This window comes from Strix uralensis, chromosome 17, assembly GCF_047716275.1.
Source record: "Strix uralensis isolate ZFMK-TIS-50842 chromosome 17, bStrUra1, whole genome shotgun sequence".
In the NCBI taxonomy this organism is placed as follows: domain Eukaryota; kingdom Metazoa; phylum Chordata; class Aves; order Strigiformes; family Strigidae; genus Strix; species Strix uralensis.
In genome coordinates this window covers 11,251,018-11,273,579 of record NC_133988.1, presented here as the reverse complement: position 1 = coordinate 11,273,579, position 22,562 = coordinate 11,251,018, and the positions used below count along the sequence as shown (strand labels likewise).

Genomic DNA, 22,562 nt, shown 5'->3' with positions numbered 1-22,562 from the left:
TCACATGATTTGAAAGTAACTCTATTTTAATGGCTTTGTCTCAAATGTCATCTGCCATTGTGCCTCTGAATATAAAGATTCTATAGTACAAAGCAAAACTTGACTTTTTCTGACTCTTTCATCTTCCCTGTTTTGAAGCCCTGTTTCATCGTTTGTTTCTTTAGATGGCTTGTCCTTTTGTCCTGTATGTAACAATTTTATTTTTGTGTTTTTCCATGGAAAGTAGTCTGTTTACAAGTGAAATAGAAGTGTGCCATGTTTAAAAATAAGATGCTATTCAAGTTTTGCCAAGCATAACAGGGTTATCAACAACTGTGGATAGTGTCTATCTTTCACACTTACTGCCGTAGTTGATCCTACTTCTTTTGGACTGTAGATATTAGTACATACCTCTTTGGAATAATAACATATAATTTTATCCTAGCATATTTTCTTACTGTTAATTTGTGAGCAAAATGTAATTGTCTAATTAAATCCATCCAATAAGTGTTTAAAGAAAAAATTCTTTCAGGGCCATTCATTTCTTTCTTTATTTTTTTTTTTCAGAATATAGATATCTTTATCTTCTGTTTAGCATGGAAGGGAATGTTGCCTTTTCAAAAGGATAAATTAAAACATAAAACAAAATGTTATATACTAATATGGAATTTGGGGGGTAGATAGCTTGCTGGCATTTGGAACTTTTATTGTAAGAACCCTGCTATTGAAAACTACATGAGAGTTGCAATTCTTCATACTGTAAATACTTTAATTGATATTTGATAGGTGAAAAAAGGTAAATATCAGGAGCTGCTAACTTAATTAAGACAGGTGAGGGAGCTAAGAATGTTCTATGCCTTGATCTTTAGTCTTCACAGTACTTAAGATACAAAGGCATATTGATCCATACGGCAAAGAGATTCACAGCCACTAATTTCTTTACAGTTGGCCCTTCAAAACTGAGAATGCAAATTTCTGTCTCTTTTTGAAGAACTTACCATGGTCAGTGTACTGTTAATAGCTGTATTTCAGTGCAGCAGCTAAACCCTGATGAAACTGTTGAGTCTTTGAGTATTGAGTATTTAATTTGTTCTATAGGAAATGTTTTTATCACTTCTATTTAATCATTTTGGGTCAATTTATTGAGGCTAGGACTGGCAAACTTCTAAAAGCAGTAGCTGCTCTCTTCGATGCACAGAGCAATCATACACTTCCATTGCTGGTAGACAGTTGCTTATTCTTAGTCAGGGAATACTTCACCATGAGCTTTGGGAAACCTGTGGTAAAAAAAAGGTATGGTGGTAGAAAAGAATGAAGTAAAAGAATTGTGGCTTAACTCTGCACAGTTCTGACATTCTTCACTCTTTCCAATTTTGATGTAACACAGGATTCAAATTAGTGCAAAATTCAGCTGTTTAGAACAGGAAAAAATATTAGCCAGTTGTAAAAGTGTTAGTAACGTTATTGATAATGTTCTTTACCAGTTGATTTTGTTTATAGCAGGAGCAATGCTAGTGTTTTGTTCTGTTGCAATAAGCACCTTTCGGTTCACTGCTGATGTTGGCTTTGTGTGTTGATTAAGTAGTGTAACCCCAGAATAACTAATGTGTATTCTGGTCTTATGAATACTGCAAATATGCAAATGTCTTGTAATGAACTGAAGTGCTCATTTCTGTTCTCATATAGCTATAAATTCTTCCTGGTACAGACCTCTTTCCTAACCCATTCCTGCTAAACAAGAGTTGTTGAATCATCTTTGTTTTCCCAAAAGGTATCTCTGAAACATTTTTTATAGCAAGTGTTTACTGTAAAAAGCGTTATTTTAGTTGGATTTGCTTCAGTCATGCAAATAAAATGCTGAAGAACAACTCTACCAGTGAAATTGTCTGAAACGATAGTGTTTAATAAGGGCTAAAAAAATGTGATGTTACCCAAAATGGACAAAGAAGTGAGATTCAGTGAATGCTATCTGAATATTTGCAGTGTAACTTCTTAGAAGAGCTCTCAAAAAATTCAAATCTCTCAGCCCTCAGGATGCATAATAAAACGCATCAGGTAGCCAGTTTGTTGCCAAGCTTTACAAATCTGTGCTCTACTGGCCTGCAGATTTGCAGTCTGGTCAGTAAAACAGTGTTTCTGCCTTTTGGAAATGCTTAATAATCTCCTAGTATCTGTGCTTGCTTTGAGATTTTTATTTTTTTTTTTTTCCCCCTGCGTTCATGCCTCCAATTTTAGTTCCCATTACCTTAATTTACCTAGATGAGCTTTCGCTGATGAAAACACAAAGTACTGACAGCTTCTTCTATTTGCTGGACACTAAGTTTATTTTTTTCCAAATATTTTTATTCAGCAGCATTATTTATACACCTAGAATTTTTCTTTGTGGCCTGGCAACTTGCTGATGTTCTTTCAGTGAGCTCTATGTTCTACTCTGATGGTGAATTCAGGTCATTTTTCTGGTGATTTTTTTTCTTGAGTGGCAACCAGAGTTGCCACGGAGGGAATCAGCAGATTTGTTCACAGTTGATCATGCTGTTGTGACCTGACAACTGTCCCGTGAGCGCCTGGTTGCAGTGCTGTGTTGTGTAGGTTTGGAGGGGTAGGTGACTTCTCCCTGTCTGTTAGCTGTTGTCTTGCACTCCAGAACCTACATATTCACCTGAGGGTAGGTAAAGTTACTTGTGCATGGCTTTCCAAATATGATTCATTAGTAACCTGAAGCAGTGGTGTCTGAATCTCCAGCCAGCCAGCTCGCAGCTGTACTTTTCTCAGAGATACCTGGACAGTGCTGTCACTCTAGTGTAGGTGTCCTGAAAGTCAAGGAGAGCCCATGGTTTCAGCATCTGATGCTTTTGGTGGATATACAGGGGTGCTTAGCATTGTGGGGTTCTTCTGACCAATCTTGGATGTGTCAGCTAAAAATAAATGTGTCATTCATTTATTAATTTCTTTTTTGGCAGTGGTATGATGTTTTATGCAGCCAAGTGAACTTGGGTTCAGAAAAGCGTTGGTTTTTTCTTCCCTCTCTTGTTTTCCTCTTAATTCTACTTTGCCTACAGCTATTTCGTTTCAAGCTATTAGAGGTGCCTACTTCAAGGCAAACCAGTCTATTACATATTCAGTAGTGTTCAAAGCGAAGACTGAGATACTGTATAAAGAAATGAATAACATTGTCAAGGAACAAAAGTCAGCTGTGGCGGTCTCTTAGGAAACTCTGAAGTTTGGAGATGAGGTGCCTGCAATTACACGTGGATTGTGAAGTTAGTGAAATTGCAAATGGGCCTCTGGTAAACCAGTCACTCAAATGATCATGCCATAAAATGTTTATAATCCTTGAAGCAAACTACTTTAGTGCTGCTTTATTGCTGTTTTTGTAAATATTGTGATAGCAGTTACCAGTTAAAGCTCAGAAAAGTGTTGTGGCTCTCTAACTTGAAGCAAAGCTGGATTTACAATTATTCAAATCTGGTCAATTATTGCCTTGACATGTTCACAGTAGGAGAAGGGTAAAAAGAAAGGGAAAGATCAGCTGTTTCAAACTTGAATATTTCAGGTTTTAATGTATTACTTTTTATTCCAACCACGATAAGCATTCTTCTATCAAACAGTGGAAGTGTCAGACCAGGTGGAGCAGAAATTATGACAGAGGGAAACAGATTTCTCCAGTTGCCTTGGAATGGCATCTGGGGGAATGACAGGCTTTGAAATGAGGAGCGTATCTATAGTGCCCAACTTGAATTATTCTAAATAAGGTATTGAGCAGAATTCTCTCAGGTATAAGAGATAATTTGAAAATTTCTTGGAGTATGGTATGTTTTGCTTAACTGACTGCAGTCAGAATTACTCACTGAACATGAATTGTGCATGGACCTGTTCTATTTTAGAGATTAATAATTTTTGTGATCTTCCCAACCCATTACATGCAAAACATTTATTTTGCAAAGTACAGAAATAATTTGTATTGGCACTAATTCATTTTACTGTTTTCCTTGATGTTGTAATCTAAACAATGCAGTTCAGGGATGAAAGTGACACTAAAACTTAACTTTGAATGTCAGTAGTTCCTGATTGTATTTTCAGGTTCATCCTTTTTTAAATAAAAGAAATAAATAGATGGAAATATATCTGATAATACCGATTTTTTAGGACACATTTCTTCTAAAAACTAAAGATGAAAACTTCAGGACTATGTCCTAGTTAGGCTGACAGTCTTAGCATGCATATCCCAACTTGAATGTGTATCTTTGGGGAACTGTGTATGCCTCCATTAAATACTACTAGATGCATGTTTTTGAAGATGTCAGCCTTACTTACACACACTTTACATAATATTCAGCACTGTGAGGTTTCGTGGGAGGTTAGATTGTTATTGATTTAACAACTACTTTCTTAAGATGGATGTATTTCTCAGACACTTTCATGAGTCAAAAAAGGTAAGGTGATTGTTACTTATTATTTGCCTTGCTGTTGTACTCATTATCCAGCATTTCTGCAAAAAAAACTATATTGTATATTGGCAAGACTACCGAGCAGGATATCTTAAGTTTCTTTGCCAGAGTGTGCATGTATGTACATGCACATGTACGCACAAGAGTAGATGTAGCCCTCTGTTTAGTATAAAGAACTAGAGATGTTTACATGTTGACCACACTTACAAGACTTTCTCAAATTAAAAATTTGCATGCAACTTTGAAAACTTAACACTGTTCTTTTGTTTACCTTTGATTTCAGAGTGTCAATAGTATACCATGTCCTGTGACCGCAGTCAGAACTTTACCCACCTTAGAAGTTAAACAAGCAGAAAGGCCTTCAAGCAAAAGCAGAGATCTCCCTAGGGATGAAGAAAAAGAAAAGAAAAGAAAAAAACACAAGAAAAGATCTCGGACAAGATCTCGATCACCATTCAAGTATCATTCATCATCTAAGTCCAGATCTAGATCACATTCAAAAGCAAAGCACTCACTTCCCACTGCCTATAGAACTGTCAGACATTCAAGGTGGGTTTGGAAACCAAACATAATCTTTAGAGTTCTGTGTGGGCTAACATTTAAAACATTTCTGCACTTCTTCCATTACGTAAGCGTCTTCGTATCCATTACAAAGGCTATAGTAACCTTGAGAATAGTAAATAAATGTCATCAAATGTGGAAGGTCTTTTGAAAATAGTTTGAATGAAATAATGAATTGTTAATTTCTAATTACATAGTAGTGCAAAATTTGTAACAGTAAGTGCTTTTTCACTCCAGTCTGTAAAATACCTGGTGATAATACGTAGGAATGTGATTATAGCAGGAAGCAAACTTGCTAATAAGTCTGTGGCTGTTGATGGAGCAAAGTAACCAGACAATATTAAGATAAAAAATGGAGGTAGAGAACCTGGTGGTTGAACAACAAAGCCCAGGGGAGAAAGCAGTTGGGTAGTATGTGAAAAAATATGGTGTCAGGAGAGATATAACATGAATCCAGGAAGGGTGAAAACAGAGTTGATGAGGAAGGGAGACCATAGAAGAATGTAGCCCAGTGCAGTTAATGCTAATCATTAATGAGATTAAATTCACTATATTAATTATCCAGCTATAAGATGATATATATAGTGTTAATACTGTTAATTACATCTAAGGCATTTGGGTCTAGGCACTTTTAAAGTTTATGGTCTGTAAAATTTGTCATATCTGAATGCGCTGCCATATAGCAGTTATTGTGGTCAGCAGGAAGGGTGTCTTCAAGTTGCATTCTGTGGATCATGCTTCAGAACAGTGTTTAAGTGACTTGTAGTTCAAATGAAGTGTGTGTATAAGTAGTACCACAGCTATATATGTATGTGATGCATGCAAAATCATACATTTCTTTACCTTTGTGGCCGTGCCTATGACATATGCTTCTTCCTGAAAAGCAGCTTCTAGGCCTTTATGGTGGTGTGACAAAACTTCTTATCATATATTTTCCTTGTCCATTTTTTTGTTTGTTTAACAAAATGTCTAACTACACTAATATAAGTGTTAACACATTACAGCTTTTTATTTTATACTAGATTTTTAAGGTTAAATATGATACTTTGCTGAAGACATCTTTGCTGTTCAAAGATGCAAGGAGTTAAATTAACGTAACTTGGGCTGAAATGATCAGTCTGACATGCTGCTTATTTGACAACAGGCAGTCATGATGCTCTGTGTTATGAGGCCCATTCCAAAATACGGTGTGCCATTCCTTGTCTGTGCTTACCAGCGCATAAAGGGAATGATGCTGGATGAAGCTTTCCTTGCTTAAGAAGTGAATACAAGTCTTCTCAGAGTTAAAAATATCTTGGAGAAAAGTCTCCTCAGGTGAATCATTCATCTTTTCAACTCCCTGTCAAGCCATATCTTCACTTGAACCTCTCATGTCACTTCATCCAAGCTGGATTCCATATATTTATGCATTATTTTATTGGTATGTGGTAAAACCAAAGAGAAACATTGTAGTAATGCTAAAAAAAATTAAATCATCTTCTGTGGTACCTTGAAAAGGACAAAGAATCATCTGAGAAGATCCTTGCCAGTACTTGGGTATGCTACTCAATATAGAATAAAGATAATCCTGCATGTTGCATGAGTTTGCATCGGGCAGTAACCAGATTAATGGGAACTTGCAAGTTCAGTTTGATATGTCTTCAGTGACTTCAGAAGGATAACTGATCCTTTATAGAGGCTTGAATACTTCCACCAGTTGGTCTGCATTTGGTTCTGCTGGTGAAAAGAAAAGCAACAGTCTACCACATACATAGTGGATAGTCTCATATTTTGGTTGTTGGGTTTTTTTGGTGGCCATAGTTCAGGTGATGGAGAAATTACACAAAAATCACCAAGAACAGTTAATCTACTGGAGCTAATCTTTGTGTGCCATCTGGAGTGTGCCTCCTGGCACAAATCAAATAACAGACACATAAAAGCTTTAACATCATGAATCAACACCTGATTAAATCTGGTTGGATTTCCTAGATCAGCTGTTGAATTCTACAACCTGAAAAGTCCAGTAAGATTGATGCTGGCTGGCTGAATTTTAAAATTGTTTCAGAACAACTGCACCATGTCTTGCACTGAAAACATTTTGCACATTATAATACTTGACAGAAGTTAGAGCTGAACAGTACAGGGCTTCCCATTCAGAAAGTTTCTGAGAACTTAAGGCAGTATCATCAGTGCTGAGTGGGTGCCCATTCCCTTTGAGCTTTTCGCAGGCCATATGAAATGCTTTTAGTGGCAATTATATCACATGGGAGACCTGTTGGAAATCTGAATGTACCTTCCTATCTTTACCATTTCACAAAAATATGGCTAAATCTAAACTTCTGCCCAAGGACCTCTTGTAATTCAACTGTAATGCATACCTTTCTCCTGCAGCTGATACTTAATATAGTGAATGTATTAGTTTACTTTTAACATAGTCAGTAAAGATAAGCAAGTCTTATGCAGGATGCATCAAGTGTCTCCTTGTCTGGAAGATGTTCTGTTTGGCCTCAGCTAGAGTACTGTGTCCAGTTTTGTGCATCCTTTAGAAGAAATTAGACCAGCTGGAGGAAGTCTAGAGGGAATCATCAAAAATTTTCAGAATTTAAAAAAAGGAGATAGTTGGAATGACTATTTCAGAAGACTGAAGGAAGATGAAATGAGTCTTCATGTACACCAAAAAAGAGGGAATAGAACATTCTTCTTCAGTCCTTGGGGTGTGGACAATAAGTAATGGGTTTAAAATGATAACAGACTAGAAAGCTTTTCATAGTGTCTCAGTGGTAAAGGTAGTTAATACAGCTTATGAACACTCCATTTTGGGAAGTTTCTGTATCAAGAATTATAGTTTGGAGAACACTGAATATTCTTATTTCTTGAAGTCTTTTCTAGCCCTGCCTTTCTAATTAGGGTCCATGTGGTCTCACGTTATACAAGAAATAGTGTTGATTGAAGGTTTGCTTTATTGAAGGTGTTTGCTATGCCTTAACATACTCACTGTATTTCCAAAATTAAAGCTCTTGCTCCTGAAACTGGAAAATTTGTAGAGTAATGAAGAGTGGGAGGCTGATTCATAACCCAGTCAGATACTGATGTGTTTTGTCTCTCAAATGTTTAGGTAAAAACAATGCCTTGTCTTAGTGATTGCCAGAAAAGGGCAAATGTTGTTGCCTAGTTAGAAAATAGGAGTACTTTTTCTTTCTCTTTTTAAGATTTATTTATATATCTAGTGTTGATTCAGAGAAAATTCTTTTCATGAATTGTCTTGTCTCATTCAAAACATGGCACCTTTCACATCTCTTTGCTCTTCAGTTTTCCCAGTGCTTCATTTAGAACAGTATTTTTTTCCTAGATTCCCAAAAACATTGGATGTTACAGCTTACTACTGAATGAGTAGTGATAGAAAGAGTCATACCCTCCTGGGATAAAGTGTAAACTATTTATTTGTAGAGGTTAATGTGTTCATCTTGTATTAAGTGGATGGTGCTTAGAGATAGTCTTTATTGTGTAGACATCAATGCTAAATTATACTGGAACATCCCTATTTTGAGTAACTGCTTTATTTGAATGTCTCAATCTGATATTATGCGTTTGAGATTTTGTTGCCTTATTTTAATCTGTTCAAAATGTGTATTCTAACCTACAAATCTCAATATAAAGTGATTATTGATGCTTTATTTTACCTCAAGTGTGGACTGAAAAGAGCTGGAATTTTCTGTTTCTGTAGTAATTACTGCTTCAGTTCCTGTTAATCAAGTAATTTAGAATAACAAGCAAGATCTTTTTCTTAATAAACTTTCGTAACTTTCGTAGAGTAGCTTATTAGGTTTGACCTATCTGCACAGTGAAAATAAGTATTTTGGATTTGAAGTTCTTTAAACTATTATATTTAAGTTAACTGTGACAGCCAAAAGAGGAGCTGTGCTTGTTTCACAATTTTTCGTTGGGCTGTATTGCATTCAGTTGATAGTGAATTGTAATCTCTAAACTGTAATAATGACCACTCAACACATGCAGTGGTATTTGGGGAGCAGTCGTAAAGCCTTAAGTTTTGTGAGGTTTCCATATAGATGTTAGTTGAGCTTCTGTTTAAAAACACATTGAATAGTTGCTATTTAAGGTATAAGTTGTTTCAAAAAGTAAGATTAAAAATCGCTTTTACCATATAACTTACTGTGACAAGTTAATAGGGAATAAGTCATGGGAAGTGAAGTTAAACACAGAAATTTGAAGTAATTTTCTTTGTTCTTTATTCAAGTGTTGTTCAGTATACTTTTCAAGCTCTTCCTTTTTGATTTGAGTATCTTTATTTTTTTTCCAAAATGTATATTGTGCTTAGAAATCCTACAGACGAACTCTGCAATATACTTCTCTGTATACCATTTTATATCACTTGTTTATCATTTATTTTTGAGTTGTTAGAGGTCTACAGGCTCTGCTCCATTTTAAAATAGTCCTTAGTGTTAAGATACAATTTTTGTAGTGTTGCAATTTTTTATGTTTTCTAATGCATCTTCAGCAGTATTACAGTTGAAAAATTCTGTTCAAATAAGATGAAGTTGATTCAAAGCATGTTTTGAATATTCATTTTTCTGGGTAGCACAACCAAACCTATTTTACAGAAACAAGTTTAAAAAGTTGTAGCTACCTAAGGAACCCAGATATAATGGCTTAATTGTGCATATAGTGTGCTAACAGCAATTCTCAGTATAAATGCATGTTATTTTCTGGAACAAAATTTCTGGAACAAAATTAGTCCCGTAAAGCTCCTGGTATTGTACAGTGTTAATTCTAGACCAACGTGATAGATTAAACTTAAACAAAAGTCATAGAAATAGTAAACCTTGTCCAGAAGTGCTGTAAGGTATTGCAGCATGAATTGCTTTGGAGCTGTTAGTCCCCAAAAGATAATTAGTTATTACAAATAAGTACTTAATGTCAAAGATGGGGCATATTTGTTAAATCTGTCTTGGAAAACAGCCTTTGGTATCTTTCGGTCATCTGTAGCAAATGCTTCATCGGTGTCTTATTTTCTAATTGACTTCAAAGCACCATTAAGAAGTTTGCTGTGAAATGTACCTGCCAGTGGGGCTCTTTAAAGAAGTGTAGGTTGTCAGTCTCTGGAGTTTTCAGAGTGCTGTTCTAGCTGAGAAGCTGGGTTTCACAGCTGGTTGGCAGTAGATGTAAATAATGACCATGTTCATCTGAATCTCAGTTTTCTACCAATAGACCTTTGTAGTACATGATCTAAGCTAATGATGTGTTTGTGTGTGTGAGTGTGGTTTCTGTGTGTATGTGAGAGGAGGGGAAGGGAAGCAGAGCCACTCAGTGCATACTGAATGATTTAGGGATTTGGTTAGATGAAATTTGGATGTTCATTTTGAACTGGAGTAGAGATGGAAAGTCTGAATTTCTCTTTGATATTGATCGTTTTTCTTTATACTGTCTAGTAACAGAGTAGTACTAAGCCACTTATCCAGTTAATGAGTTATAAACAGCAATTAGTAGTGGCATACTGTATTAACAGGTTACGTTTCAGTAAGTTTGATTAGAGTACACCTGTGTGTTTGTGTGAGACTTTTTGCCTCAATGTTAGGAATTAAAGAGAATTGCAAGTAGCTGTTCTTTGTAAAAAAAGGTTGTTTGGGTTTGTGGGGTTTTTTTTTCTCCTTCCAAAATTGTTTTCTCATTATTGGTGAGGCAGTGTCTATTCACATAGTTTTCATTCCTATTTTGTAATGAGACATGCCAAGCTTTTTAACTCCTTAAACTTTTGGGACCCTACTAAACACAAGTGATACCAACTTTAAAGGAATAGAGTGCCTTTTGAAATAACAGTCTAATGAAAGTAGTAATTTATGTATTTCAGTAAAACTGTTAAGCTGTTTTTAATTATTTGAAGCTAGTAGCCAAAGTTCTTAACATTTGGTGATTGGAAGAATGTTGTAGAACCACAAACATCAGTTCATAAAAATGAAGCTAATGACTTTTTCTTTCTGATTGTTTGGACTTTTTTTAGGCTGGTCCATATAGGCATGTTTCACTAAGGTTCAGCTTTTGGTTAAGGGACTGAGCCTTTGCAGGATTCTAGTTAATACCAAAACTAGGACATTTTATTCTGAATGTGAAGTGTGTGCCTCCGTATCACAGACTCACAGCATCCACAGGGACACTGAGCATGGAGCCGAGTCTGAGCAGCTCATCAGTGGCAGCAGCAACAGAGCGGGAAAATTATCAGGCAACTTCGACAACGAAAAGATTTGACTGCTGGAGCTCTTTTGAGGGAAATCCTGGTAAAATGTCAAGGTGTCTGACTGACCCCAAACTTTATAATCTGTTGTTTTTTTTCCTTTTTTAATCCTTCTGAATGGCCTGGTAAAGATCAGATTTCTAAGTGACAAAGCAGTTAATTTGCAACACTTAACTGCCATTGTGATTACTTTTTTTCATTTTCAGTTATCTCTTTTGTTGTAGGTGTAAGAGAAATGGCTCAGGAGTGTGTGTGTATATGTATTATATGGTGTGAGTCTGCAGAAGATCAGTGATTTCACAAATGGCTTGTCTTTTAGTCACTGCAAATTAGGTATTTTCAAGAACATGAATTTTTGATATACATGGAATGACATACCTATAGTAAATAAATAAGATAGGCTTTAAAATAAATAAGCAAATAAAAGTAAAATTATTAGAACTATATATTTTAGTGAGGACAAAACTAACTGTTACTCTCAGGAATTTTGGGTGGATTTGGGGTTTGGTTTTTTCTTTCTTTTTCCAAGCTGGGTTCCTGAATTGCCCTCTTCTTCATCTTTCCCCCTCCCCTCCATCTCTGAGGACTTTCCTCATTCCATTTATTTTGTTATCAAGAAATACGCAGGTTTTACTTGCACATCCACTCAATTCTGAATTATAGAGAAAAAGAGTTAAGCTCTTAAATTGATCTCTGATCTTAACTGGGCATACTCTCTTTTTTCCCTCTTGATCTCTTTCTCTTTCGCTTTCTCACTTTTCTAGGAAAAATAAGTCAAAGTGCTAGTGCCAAACAACACCGATCAGGGGTTGTTGGTCACTCGCACAGGTGAAAATATTGGCTGTGCTAGGATTATTCTGCAGCATCAAGGGACAAAATTTCCTGGACTTGTCAGTGTTGGAGATGCGCTGAAAACAACAACTTGTATTTACCCCTGTGATGCAGCAGTTCTGAAAACTTACCACTAATTTGAGAAGGCAAGGTCAAGCCTGACAATCCCAGGCTTTGAGCCAAATTGGACTTCTGCATACCAGTGTTAGTAAACTGTTGCCACAAAAGGTGACTGGACCAAAGTAAACCTTTCCCGCCTACTAATCCAGAAGTTGACAATAGCACACAATACCAAAAAATAATTGCTTTTTTTTCCCCCCTGTTGGGAGCGAAAAGCAATGGATAACTACATCCTAAATGTCATGCATGGGTAAGAAATTTTTATGCAACTGACAAGTCTTGGAGACTAAACACCCCATGTTGGTATAAATAGGCATTTGAAAGGTGTTATATTTGCGTTTGGTGACAGCACAATTCCACTGAAATAAAAGTCATGAAATAAGTAACAAAAAGCAAACTTTTGGATGTTTGTTTTCCTGCTCAGGTCACGATCAAGGTCACCTAGGAGAAGGGCTCACACGCCTGAAAGGCGGAGAGATGAAAGAAGTGTTCCGACAGCTTATCGCATCAGTAATAGTCCTGGAAATAGTAGGAAACGCCCACGTTCCAAGTAAGTATACCCGGTCCTGGAGAAGGATATGTCCTGGCATCATAAGAGACTTTAAACATTGCCTGATGTGTTGTATTTTCCCCGGGTAGAACTTAACGTTTTTTAAGTTCTGGACCTTTATTTTAATAGATAAATACTACTGTGGAGAAAAAAAAATAATAGAAGCACTTGTTGTTCTTCCCCCATTCTTGCATATATTTGAACACTAAATGTACAACCAAATCAGTGAACGTTAATACACTACTATCTCCTAGCTGTGAGAGTTCAGATTTTTTTTTGGACTTTCATATTTGCTTCTTGTTGGGACATTTTCTCACGCTGTGCTTGTGCAAGCTATATGTGTGACCTCTGTGCAGAGGTCACATGGCAGTATTATGTTATTCCTACAAGTATTGCTTGACCTGCACAGATATCATACCTGCACAAATAAAAGAAAACTCTGGTTTAGCAAATAGTGTGCTTTACATTTAGCAATTATTTTACTGGCAGAGTGGGATGTGAAATAGGAATCAAGTCTCTCTGAACCTATTATAATCAAAACGGCATACCAACCATTATTTCAGCTCACCATTTGCAGAAGAAAAGCATCTGCAAAGTGTGTGCCCAGAGGGCTTTGAAATGTTTTGTGTCTAATGTTTTGCAGCATGTTGTGTCTTCAGCATGCAAGGAAGTGGAAATTTTTTCATGCTTGTATATGTACACTAAAGTATAGACAAAACATTGAAGTTACTAAACTGAGCATACAGAATTTTTCTTCTTGTGGGTGAAGATATAGGCTTTAACCTGCTTCTCCATATCTCTTGTGAAATAAGAAGCAGAGATCACTTTCAACTTCATGATTATTAAAAAATTTCTATTGTTTCTTAAGATAACTTTCCTCTCTTGACAGCCTCAAATTAATTGATGTGTGGTATGTATAATTGAGAACTTCATCTTATACTTCAGCTGATTTAGTTTTTTGCATTCATCAACTTGAGATAATAGAGGCTTCTGTGGAATTCAGCATACAAATTTGGTTAAACAGAAAAGATACGGAAGTTTAAAATGTTTTTCTTCCTATGAACACACGTGAGAATTTTTTCACAGCACTGTGCTACTTTTAATGCAGTGTTGGTGTGTCTGCTGCTTGACCATTCAGTGTTTTAAGCTATAAATTATTTTTAGAGGCCACTCCAAGTGGTAGATTATGATGACAATTGTGAAACAAACTAGATTCCTCTTTAAACAATTTTGTTTATATAGGTAGAAATTGTAAACTTTTGTTAGGCCTCAAACAGGAAAATGAAACACTACATGATAAAATGTGGAAGTGCAAAAAAAATGTAGACTGAACAAAGAATATTGTAATTAAACACAGATGAGGGTATTTTGCAGCTCTGATTGCAGAAAGCCTACTGTTTCAGCCCTGTTAGGACTGACATGTTAAATTTTCAAGTAAAAATGTAGATGTTGTGATGGACCAGTTTTCATCTTCTGTAATGGAGTAGATTCTTCACAGTGGTGTAATGGAAGGAAGGTTTCGGCTGAAAGTCTGTTAAAAGCTAAGTAGTTTACTTGGGCTTTCTGTGAGTGAGTAATGTATATTTTGCCTGATAGCTGAGAGAAGGTTTCAGTCTCACATGGCAGCAGTCAGCTGAGTGGTTTTTATTAACCATAGTTACAGTAAGAAATAGGCAAGCTTTAGAATCCAGTACTGTCAGAGGACTGAAAATTAAAACATTGCAGTATTTATTAATTCTAAACTTGCTCGGGGCATTAATGTGATATCAGTTGTGATGCTGAAAAGCTAGCATTGCTTGTAAATTTTTAGGTATATTTCCAGAAGAAAATATGTAAGAACTAGGAAGCTATGCTTTACTTTGTCTTCTCTGGGAATTACTGGCTCACTGCTTGTAGAATGAAGTGTACTTCAGAATAAATATAACAGTTGTTTTTTCTTCTGATATCCTGTACCTCAATTGCTATCCTAGTCACTTTAAAAAGAAGTCTGATGTAAATTAGTGTTTTAATCAGACTGTAGTGAATTACTTTCCACAGAGAATATGCATAGTTCTTTTCTACTAGCTTTTGCAGCGAGAAAAATATTAAAAAATGAGCCTAGTTTTAGCAAATGGACTGTTCTAAAAATAGAAAATTGATAGACACATTCATTCAGCTGTTAAATGATGTTTGTTCATCATAATCTGAGATGAAAAACACCAGAAAACTTACAGTAGAATATTCTTGCTTGATGAATGTTTGCTGAGATTTTCAAGAGTTAAGTATGAAGTATGTTCACAGTTTGATTGCATTATGATGTTTTAAGAAACTGAGCAATTACAGTACGTAATTAGCTAGTCAAGGAATAACTGACTTTGTAGCTGATGTTTTTTGTATAGTCATGAGAATGTTAAGAGGCCAGTAGAGCTGTGGGGTTTTTCTTCTGTCACTTAATGATTATTTATGCAAGAAAAGTGTAAGGAGATGTTGCAATTTTAAGTCTTGAATATAAAAATCAGATATTTGTATGATAAATTCTAAGCATCAGAGGTGTACAGAATTTATATGGGAATTTAATCTGTTATAGCTGCTTTTAAAGTAGCAAATTCTTAGGAAAATCAAAATAAAGGAACCAATAATCTAATACTTAAAAGATAGCTCAAAGTTTTACAGTGTTTTAAGATGTTCTAGAAGCTTCAACAACATTCTTCTGAATAGACTTCTAGCAGTGCGTGCTAGAGAGAGATGCCTACAATGAGGTATTGCCTAACTCTAATTAAGGCACTACTCTAGTAATTCTAATTACAGTAGTATCGATACTGGTATGTAAATCATACAGGTATAAATTCATAACCACATATAAAGTTTCTGATAGTTCTATCTCTAGTATATTTCTAATTGAATTGTCTTTGAGCTTAATATTGCATATGAGGAGGCTACTTCTGTTTTCCCCTTCTGTCAATAATGAACACATCAGGTACCTGTAAATCCTTTGTTCCGGCTCTCATACTGACAAACATTTGTGTATCTAATTTCCAAGTCATAAACAGTTTGCACTTAAAACATGTTGCTAGGTCTATGTTTGTTTGAGTGGCATGCAAGCGCTTGTTTATAATTTTGAGCCTGGGGTTTGTTGCTATAGATTGGATCACAAGGAAAGGGGAGATTTTCTTTTAAAAATCAAACAAACGAACTATGGATTTGACTTGTCGATCTCTAGCATAGCTATGATTCCATGGTTTGTTCATTTATGAGCTAGGAAAATTGTAAGGGATATAAACTCTTACATTTCTCATTATGTTCTAAGTGTCTGATGTTGTTTGGGAAGGAACTTCCCTCTGGCAATGTTATTCTGCAAATCTCCAATGAAAGACTTTTCATTGTCATCCTTCAAACTATCAAATAATGACCAGTAATTCCTGTGTATCCATGAAGCAACATTCCATGTGAGGACCTAATATAATGTTAAAAAAGAGCTTCTGAGGAAGCATTTTGCACAGCCATAGAAGTGACGTATTGGGGTAAGACTCTAATGCTTGCTGAATTCATGAGAAGTATCCTGTGGAAGAGGGCTACATAAGGTTTTAGAAGTGTGAAAATTAACCTCAACTGAGCTAATGCAATACTGCTTTAAATATCTTTCAATAAAATATTTTCTTCTTGCAGAAGTCCCCATGAAAAGAAGAAGAAGAGGCGGTCTAGATCACGTACCAAGTCCAAAGCTAGGTCTCCTTCACCATCCATGTCACCAGGCAAACCATCCACACACAAAAATTCTGTACATTCAACTAGTGTCTCTCCTGTGGAGAGCAGAGAATCCAGCCAGGAACGCTCCAGGTAATACGCTCTTTTACTGTAATACTGCACCACTGATGTCTCCTGACTGTGTCTTTTGACCCAACTTGTATGGTGAGGAGCTCTGTGTGTGTGTAATGTGTGCATGTTAGAAGTAGCAGACAGTGGGAGGACAGCATTACGTGCTTCAGTCTAATGAAGACATTGGCTCTCTGTTGCCTACTGGAGTAAACATCTTGACATACTCTTACAGTGAAACTGGTGCAGAAAATTGTGCAACTTAATTCTAAGTTAGAAATTGGAAACTCTCACTAAATGGGATAACTCTGAAGTAGAATTCTAATAGAGTGGTTTGAATTGTAATGTGTGTGCAAGATTCATAATTAAATTATTTTACAGAATGTAGAACAGTCCTATTAAAAATTCCTAGACTGCTGCTCAGATTTCTCTGTCTCAGTTGTATGAGTGACTCTTCTGACTGTGACTTATCATGGCTTCTAGTTCAATGAAAGAACTGTTGACTAAGATAAGAGAGACTTGTACATAAAACCCAAAACTGTGATGGTGAGTGAAATGCATTTTTAAAACATTTACTATAAATTTCTAATTCTAATTTTTAGGGGAGTTTCTCAGGAAAAAGATGGCCAAATCTCTTCAGCAATTGTGTCTTCAGTGCAGAGTAAAATCACTCAGGTACAAATAAACAAATTTAGAGTATGTTGCCTAAGAAAGTGTGTCCATCATATTGTTTTCTTCTCTTACTACCTTGTACAATTCTGAGCTTTGCGTATGACATAGAGACATGTTTATTGTCAATCTGTTTGCCTATGAGAAAAACAATTTTGTTGCTTCTCTAGCTACTGTCCTTTCAAGTTTAATCAAGCCCCTAAAGATCAAGGTAAATTCATTATGCTGCAGTATATCCACTTTTAAGGTATGAAAGTCCACATTATGCTACAATACCTCGGTTACCAATAGCGGGTATTGCTGAGAGCCCATCTTACCATGTAGTGCTCTTAACAAGTTTTGTGGAGGAAAGAAGGAAGGAGAAATACCTTGGCAAAGGCTGAGTTTGTAGTGTTGGCAGTAGAGGAAAAATATGTCTTCTTGCAAACTGAAGTGTATCCTTTGCATTAAGCAGTATCTTCAACTCACGTATCTCACCCTTGTTGCTGTTTATACATCCAAACTATTGTTGTTATGATTTTGTTGATATATTCAAGTTTGCTGTGAATCATGGCATATCAGGTATGTGCCTCTATATGCAATAATCTAAATACATTCAGCTTCTCTAACGCAGTTTTAAGATACCTAACCTCCATCAAAATAATTCCATTCCTTTTTTAAAAGCTACTGCATGGTATCACTCTTTAATATTTCTAATTTCACTCATCCTCTTAGAGTCTTCATGCATATTTAACTTTCTTTCAATTGAATATGCCAAGTTTAGAGGAGGATAGCTCTTAATTATGCTATGGAAAATTTACAATATAAAACCAGAGTTGCTTCTTATATTCTCATTTTTTTCAATGGATAGATTATTGTTTCAATAAATTAATACTGTTCAAAGATTTAGTTCCACTAGGGAAACAGTGGTAGTTGGGAATTAATACTAGTAGACTAGTACCTTACATACCATATTTGATCCATTTTTTATGAGAAAACAAGGAACAAGAATATTCAGGAAAATAGAAAATAGCAGAGAAAGAAACTGGAGTAGTAATGCCATAGCACTTCTTAGACTACCAAACAAATACATGGAAATTTCTGGTCTGAGAAATGAGATGTGAACTACATCATGGTCTTCAAAGTAGAGTAAACTTTCCATTCCACCCTTTAAAAACATATACCCTTCAGGTAGTTAGTTCATGCATTTCTTGGGTTGAATATTGCTTATGGCATAGCATTTGCTAGTTTAATGTTAGACTGCTTGCCTGAAGTGCAGCTGTAAGAGGAGGAAACATTACTAAATTAGAATACAGTTCTTAGTTACTATTTGCAAAAAGTAAAAAGGAGTGAAGTTTTTGTGAATCTGTGAGGTATTTCCCAACATATATTAGTTTAGCATCTTTTTATCTTTAAGGGCCCAAAGAAATGTAATTTACCTAATTATTAGCAAGATTATTTTGCTGCCAGTGTGCTGGCTGACCCTGACCAATTAACTATCTTTTCTCATTGAAATCCTCCCATCTGTAGAGTGGAATAATGATGCTGAATTCCTCATGAAGTGTTTTGAGAACTTCAGATGAAAAATTATTTATAAGAACTAAGGATTTTAATTCATTTATATTGCATTTGTGAAGAAATGTTTTAAGTAACTTTAATTCATTACTGATAGACACTTTTTATTTTGTGATCAATTTTTGCAACCCAATTATTCGATGCCATTTACATGAAATTTCATTTCCTTTCCTAATGCTGTTCCTGCTGGATACTCAGACAAGACTGAATATTGCTGTTTGGTTTCACAGCAGCATTAATGTTTCAGTCACTGTCATATGTAAAAATACTGTTGCTTTGTAAATCTTTGGTTCACGTTTACAAAGCAAACCAAAAAAGCTTTCTGTTACAGAGTAGTTGTTAGCACTCTCTTCTTACCAGCTTTCTGTCTTTTCTTTTATAAACCTTCAGTGGTTAGTAGGTGTGTGTTCATTACAGTTTTCGCAAAGATACGGTCATAGTTTCTTTCCGTTTTGGTTAATGTGGCTTCTGTGTTTTGTTGTATAGAAACTGCTCTAAATACTTATGCAGAGCACTTTGTAGTGTTGTAGTAAAAACAGACTTCAGTTGCTGTCACAGGAACTTTCTACAGATTGTTTCACTCATTTATCCTAGGGACTGTTAATATCTGATGATCACAAGTCTTAAGTATTCTGTGTGACTGGAGGATAAGATAACCCTTTTGTGCAGGTTTTTGCAGTCACATGCTTTAGCTCTGTTCAAAGCCCAGGCACGTCTGATCATTTTTCTTTTATTTTCTACAGGATCTTATGGCCAAAGTGAGAGCAATGCTTGCGGCTTCCAAAAACATACAAACTAGTGCCTCCTGAGACCTGTTGAACTGACCATCAAGAAATTGTGTGAAAAAGAACAATATAGAAAAAACTGCCTCATCTCAAATGTACAGCTGAGCTTAGCTCACTTGGTTCACAACCTGTCTAATATTACCAGAACTCGAGGAGCTAAAACCTATCTTTCTGTACAGAAACGTCTCCTTGAAGTTTCATTAAACTTTTTCAGCCAGAATATCTTTGGAAAGTTTTTGGTTTTTGTAAATTGATTTTTTTGACTAATTCTTCAGTAACATTTTATGATCAGCGGTCTATATGTGTATATTTGTAAATACCATGTTTCTGTGAAAGAAGTATTACACAGTAATAAAGAAGGAAACATCTTTCATTAGCTAGAGTTTTTGTGTAGTCATTCATTGTTTGCGGTTGACTTTTGTTACAAATTAATTTTCTTTTTCCTTTAGTACTTTCTGCTTTTTAAAATAACAATTGTCTAGTCTGCCTTGACCACCTTAAGCTGAGAAATACTCTTTATCTTACTCATGCACAAAACAGTGTAAGAAGAATGCTTGTTTGCTTGGATGTTAGTAGTGTGGTTTTGGACAAGAGACATGATTTTCTGTCCATCATTTAGAAAGATCTCTGAGCCTCCATTTGAGGAGCTAACCCTTTGAAGTCAAAAATTAATGGTCAATAGCCCCTTTGTCTGACTGTGTCTTGCTTTCTCTAGTTAGCTACAGAAAAAGGAGTATATTTTTGTGGTCATTCAACAGGCATACTTTACAGAAATCCAGCGTTCTGATTTAACATCTTTCATGCAGTTGAGAAGGATGCTTACTAACTTACATTTTACTGACATATACCAGTTAACGTTTTCCAGAAAGCTTGTGGCCTCAGTATAATTGCACATTTGCTTATTATGCATTCTTTATTGTACCTGCGACTATTTAATTTTTTAACTGAAATATTCTTAAAATGAGTACAAAAAGGCACGTGTGAATTTTTCCCCAAGCCTACTTTAACTATAAGGTTTTGTAGTAGTTGGTGTATTCAAAAGGTGCCCTTATTGGCAGTTATCTGATTCCATAAAGAGTGGAATCAGGGCTTTAATGACCCCTGAAAAACTCTGTGGTCTATAATCAGAAAGATTGTGGTTATCGTGACTCATGTTGTGTTCTAATTTTCTCAAATCTTAGAGAGAGTAGGTGGAGGTCAGAGATGAATTAGAGAAATTAATGTGGTAAAGTTTACACTTATTCACAGACTCCTTGGTAAGTTAACTACATTAAATTACACAGATTAATAACTCCAGTGCAAAATCTTTTTGCTCAGAGCAAGGGGAGGAGAAACAATGTGTTGATACAATTCAAGCTTTGAGCTAACATGATGGTCAAAATGGTAGCTGGTATGCCACTTCCTGGTGCTCACTTGGAATGTGAGAGCAATATTTAAACCATTGGAAACAATAATCAATCAGGTTTCTATTCAATTTTGACCTGCAATAATTAGCAGAGTTTACACTCCTACAAACAATATAAAATGCTGTGTCCAATGCAGAGAAATTTCATTGTGCACATAAATTGTGATGAAACAGAGCCATCTAAATGGTAATGTAGAATCATGTTATCTGCTATTTAACTAGTTACTTCAAAGTTATTTGTAATGTTTTGACTACAACAAAAATAACTTTCAACCAGCACAAGAGATAACATTTTCTGTGTACGTGTTGATTAAATGGGACCAGTAGAGACAGAGATAAAAAAGGATATAAAGTAAATTTCATAGGCAGCTGTTGTGCAGTGTTAAATTTACAGCAGCTATACTTTTCCCTTCTAAATGGAGTTAAGTCTCACCATGGTTAAATAATTGGCAGCTTGGAAGCCAGTTGTTTGTCATGTAATAAGGGAAAAAAACCAACTCTGATAAAATAGACTGGGAAGCTTGTTTTGCTGCTGCTTTGCAGATTTATTCTCTTTGGGAAAGTTGTTGCTTTAATGACTTCTTAAAATATTTCCCTTCCGTGTGAGCAAGTATTTTTCTTTTTTTTTCCTTTTTTCTTTTTTTTTCTTATTCCCTTTCATGGTATGAAGTGAGATGGAGCATTTAGCTCCAGGAAAATTTAGATTAAACTGCATTTTTATACACTCGTTATTGTTTACTGAGGTTTGTTTGCATTTAGCACTCTCATGGGTAGTTGTATTCTCCAGAATTTAAAAAGTAGTAGTGTTTTTATTGTGTTATTTTTTCTCTTTCCAACCAGAATGGACATTTTTACCATATTAAAGGGGCTTGAACTGCATTACCAGAATAATTCCTTCGTATGTATTCACATTTATAAATTGATGCAGGTTTTTTTGGCCTGTCTTCACAGGCACTACTTGTGTTGTGACTGCTTGTAAATACAGCATGGAGCCTGTGATACAATCAATACAATTTCTGGTGTCTGGTATATCAAAAGAACGTGTAACCAGTATCACAAAAGTGTCTTAAGAACTTCAAACAGGAAATTTTTCAAATTTCTTTTTCCAGGTACAGATTTTCAGTGCAGGCCCTGGAAGAGACCTCTCGGGCCCTGTATCACCCAGCTGTATGGCCAGAATCTTGTTTCTGATGGGAAGTACATGAGGTTGCTACAACAGGGAGTTAAGAAATTGGGAGAGCTTCAGTTAGAATAAAGTGGGCTTTGAGTAGTCTTGAGGAAGGCACTGTGGTAGCTGAGTTGTCAGCAACTAGTTTTACTTTTTCAGTTTTACTATAACCTGAGATTGCTTTGTTTTAAATATAGTCAAATACAGTAATTCAAGCAACTCTTTAGCCGTAGGTACTTTGAATTATTTCCTCTGTGTGCATGTGACAAACCAGAAGGACTTGGAGTATTAGCACTAGCTTTTCAAAGTGCTTTGGAAGGGCCTTTTTGTCTGCGAAGTGTGCTAGCCGGTCTTTCCTCATTGTCTTAGGAGTTTCAGATCATAGTTTTGAAGAATTTTTTTTTTTCAGTTGTCAGTTTATACAACAAAACTTTATTCTCTCTGTATTTATGCAGAGTAGCCTTCTCTCAAAAC

The 22,562-nt window shown here is 35.6% G+C and overlaps 1 protein-coding gene across 7 annotated transcripts in view; it reads left to right on the top strand.

Moving 5' to 3' along the window:
• Positions 1 to 19,891, top strand: part of SFSWAP (splicing factor SWAP) — a 49,367-nt gene extending 29,476 nt beyond the window's left edge. For 4 of the 7 annotated variants that reach the window (XM_074887723.1, XM_074887726.1, XM_074887728.1 and 1 more), the window contains exons 14-19: positions 4,711 to 4,976; positions 11,115 to 11,270; positions 12,590 to 12,715; positions 16,361 to 16,531; positions 17,110 to 17,182; positions 19,474 to 19,891. In XM_074887723.1, coding sequence (XP_074743824.1) covers positions 4,711 to 4,976; positions 11,115 to 11,270; positions 12,590 to 12,715; positions 16,361 to 16,531; positions 17,110 to 17,182; positions 19,474 to 19,539 — 858 coding nt within the window. In that variant the 3' untranslated portion in view covers positions 19,540 to 19,891. The other 3 variants (XM_074887724.1, XM_074887725.1, XM_074887729.1) reach the window with 3 other exon arrangements.
• The last annotated feature ends 2,671 nt before the right edge of the window (positions 19,892 to 22,562 follow it).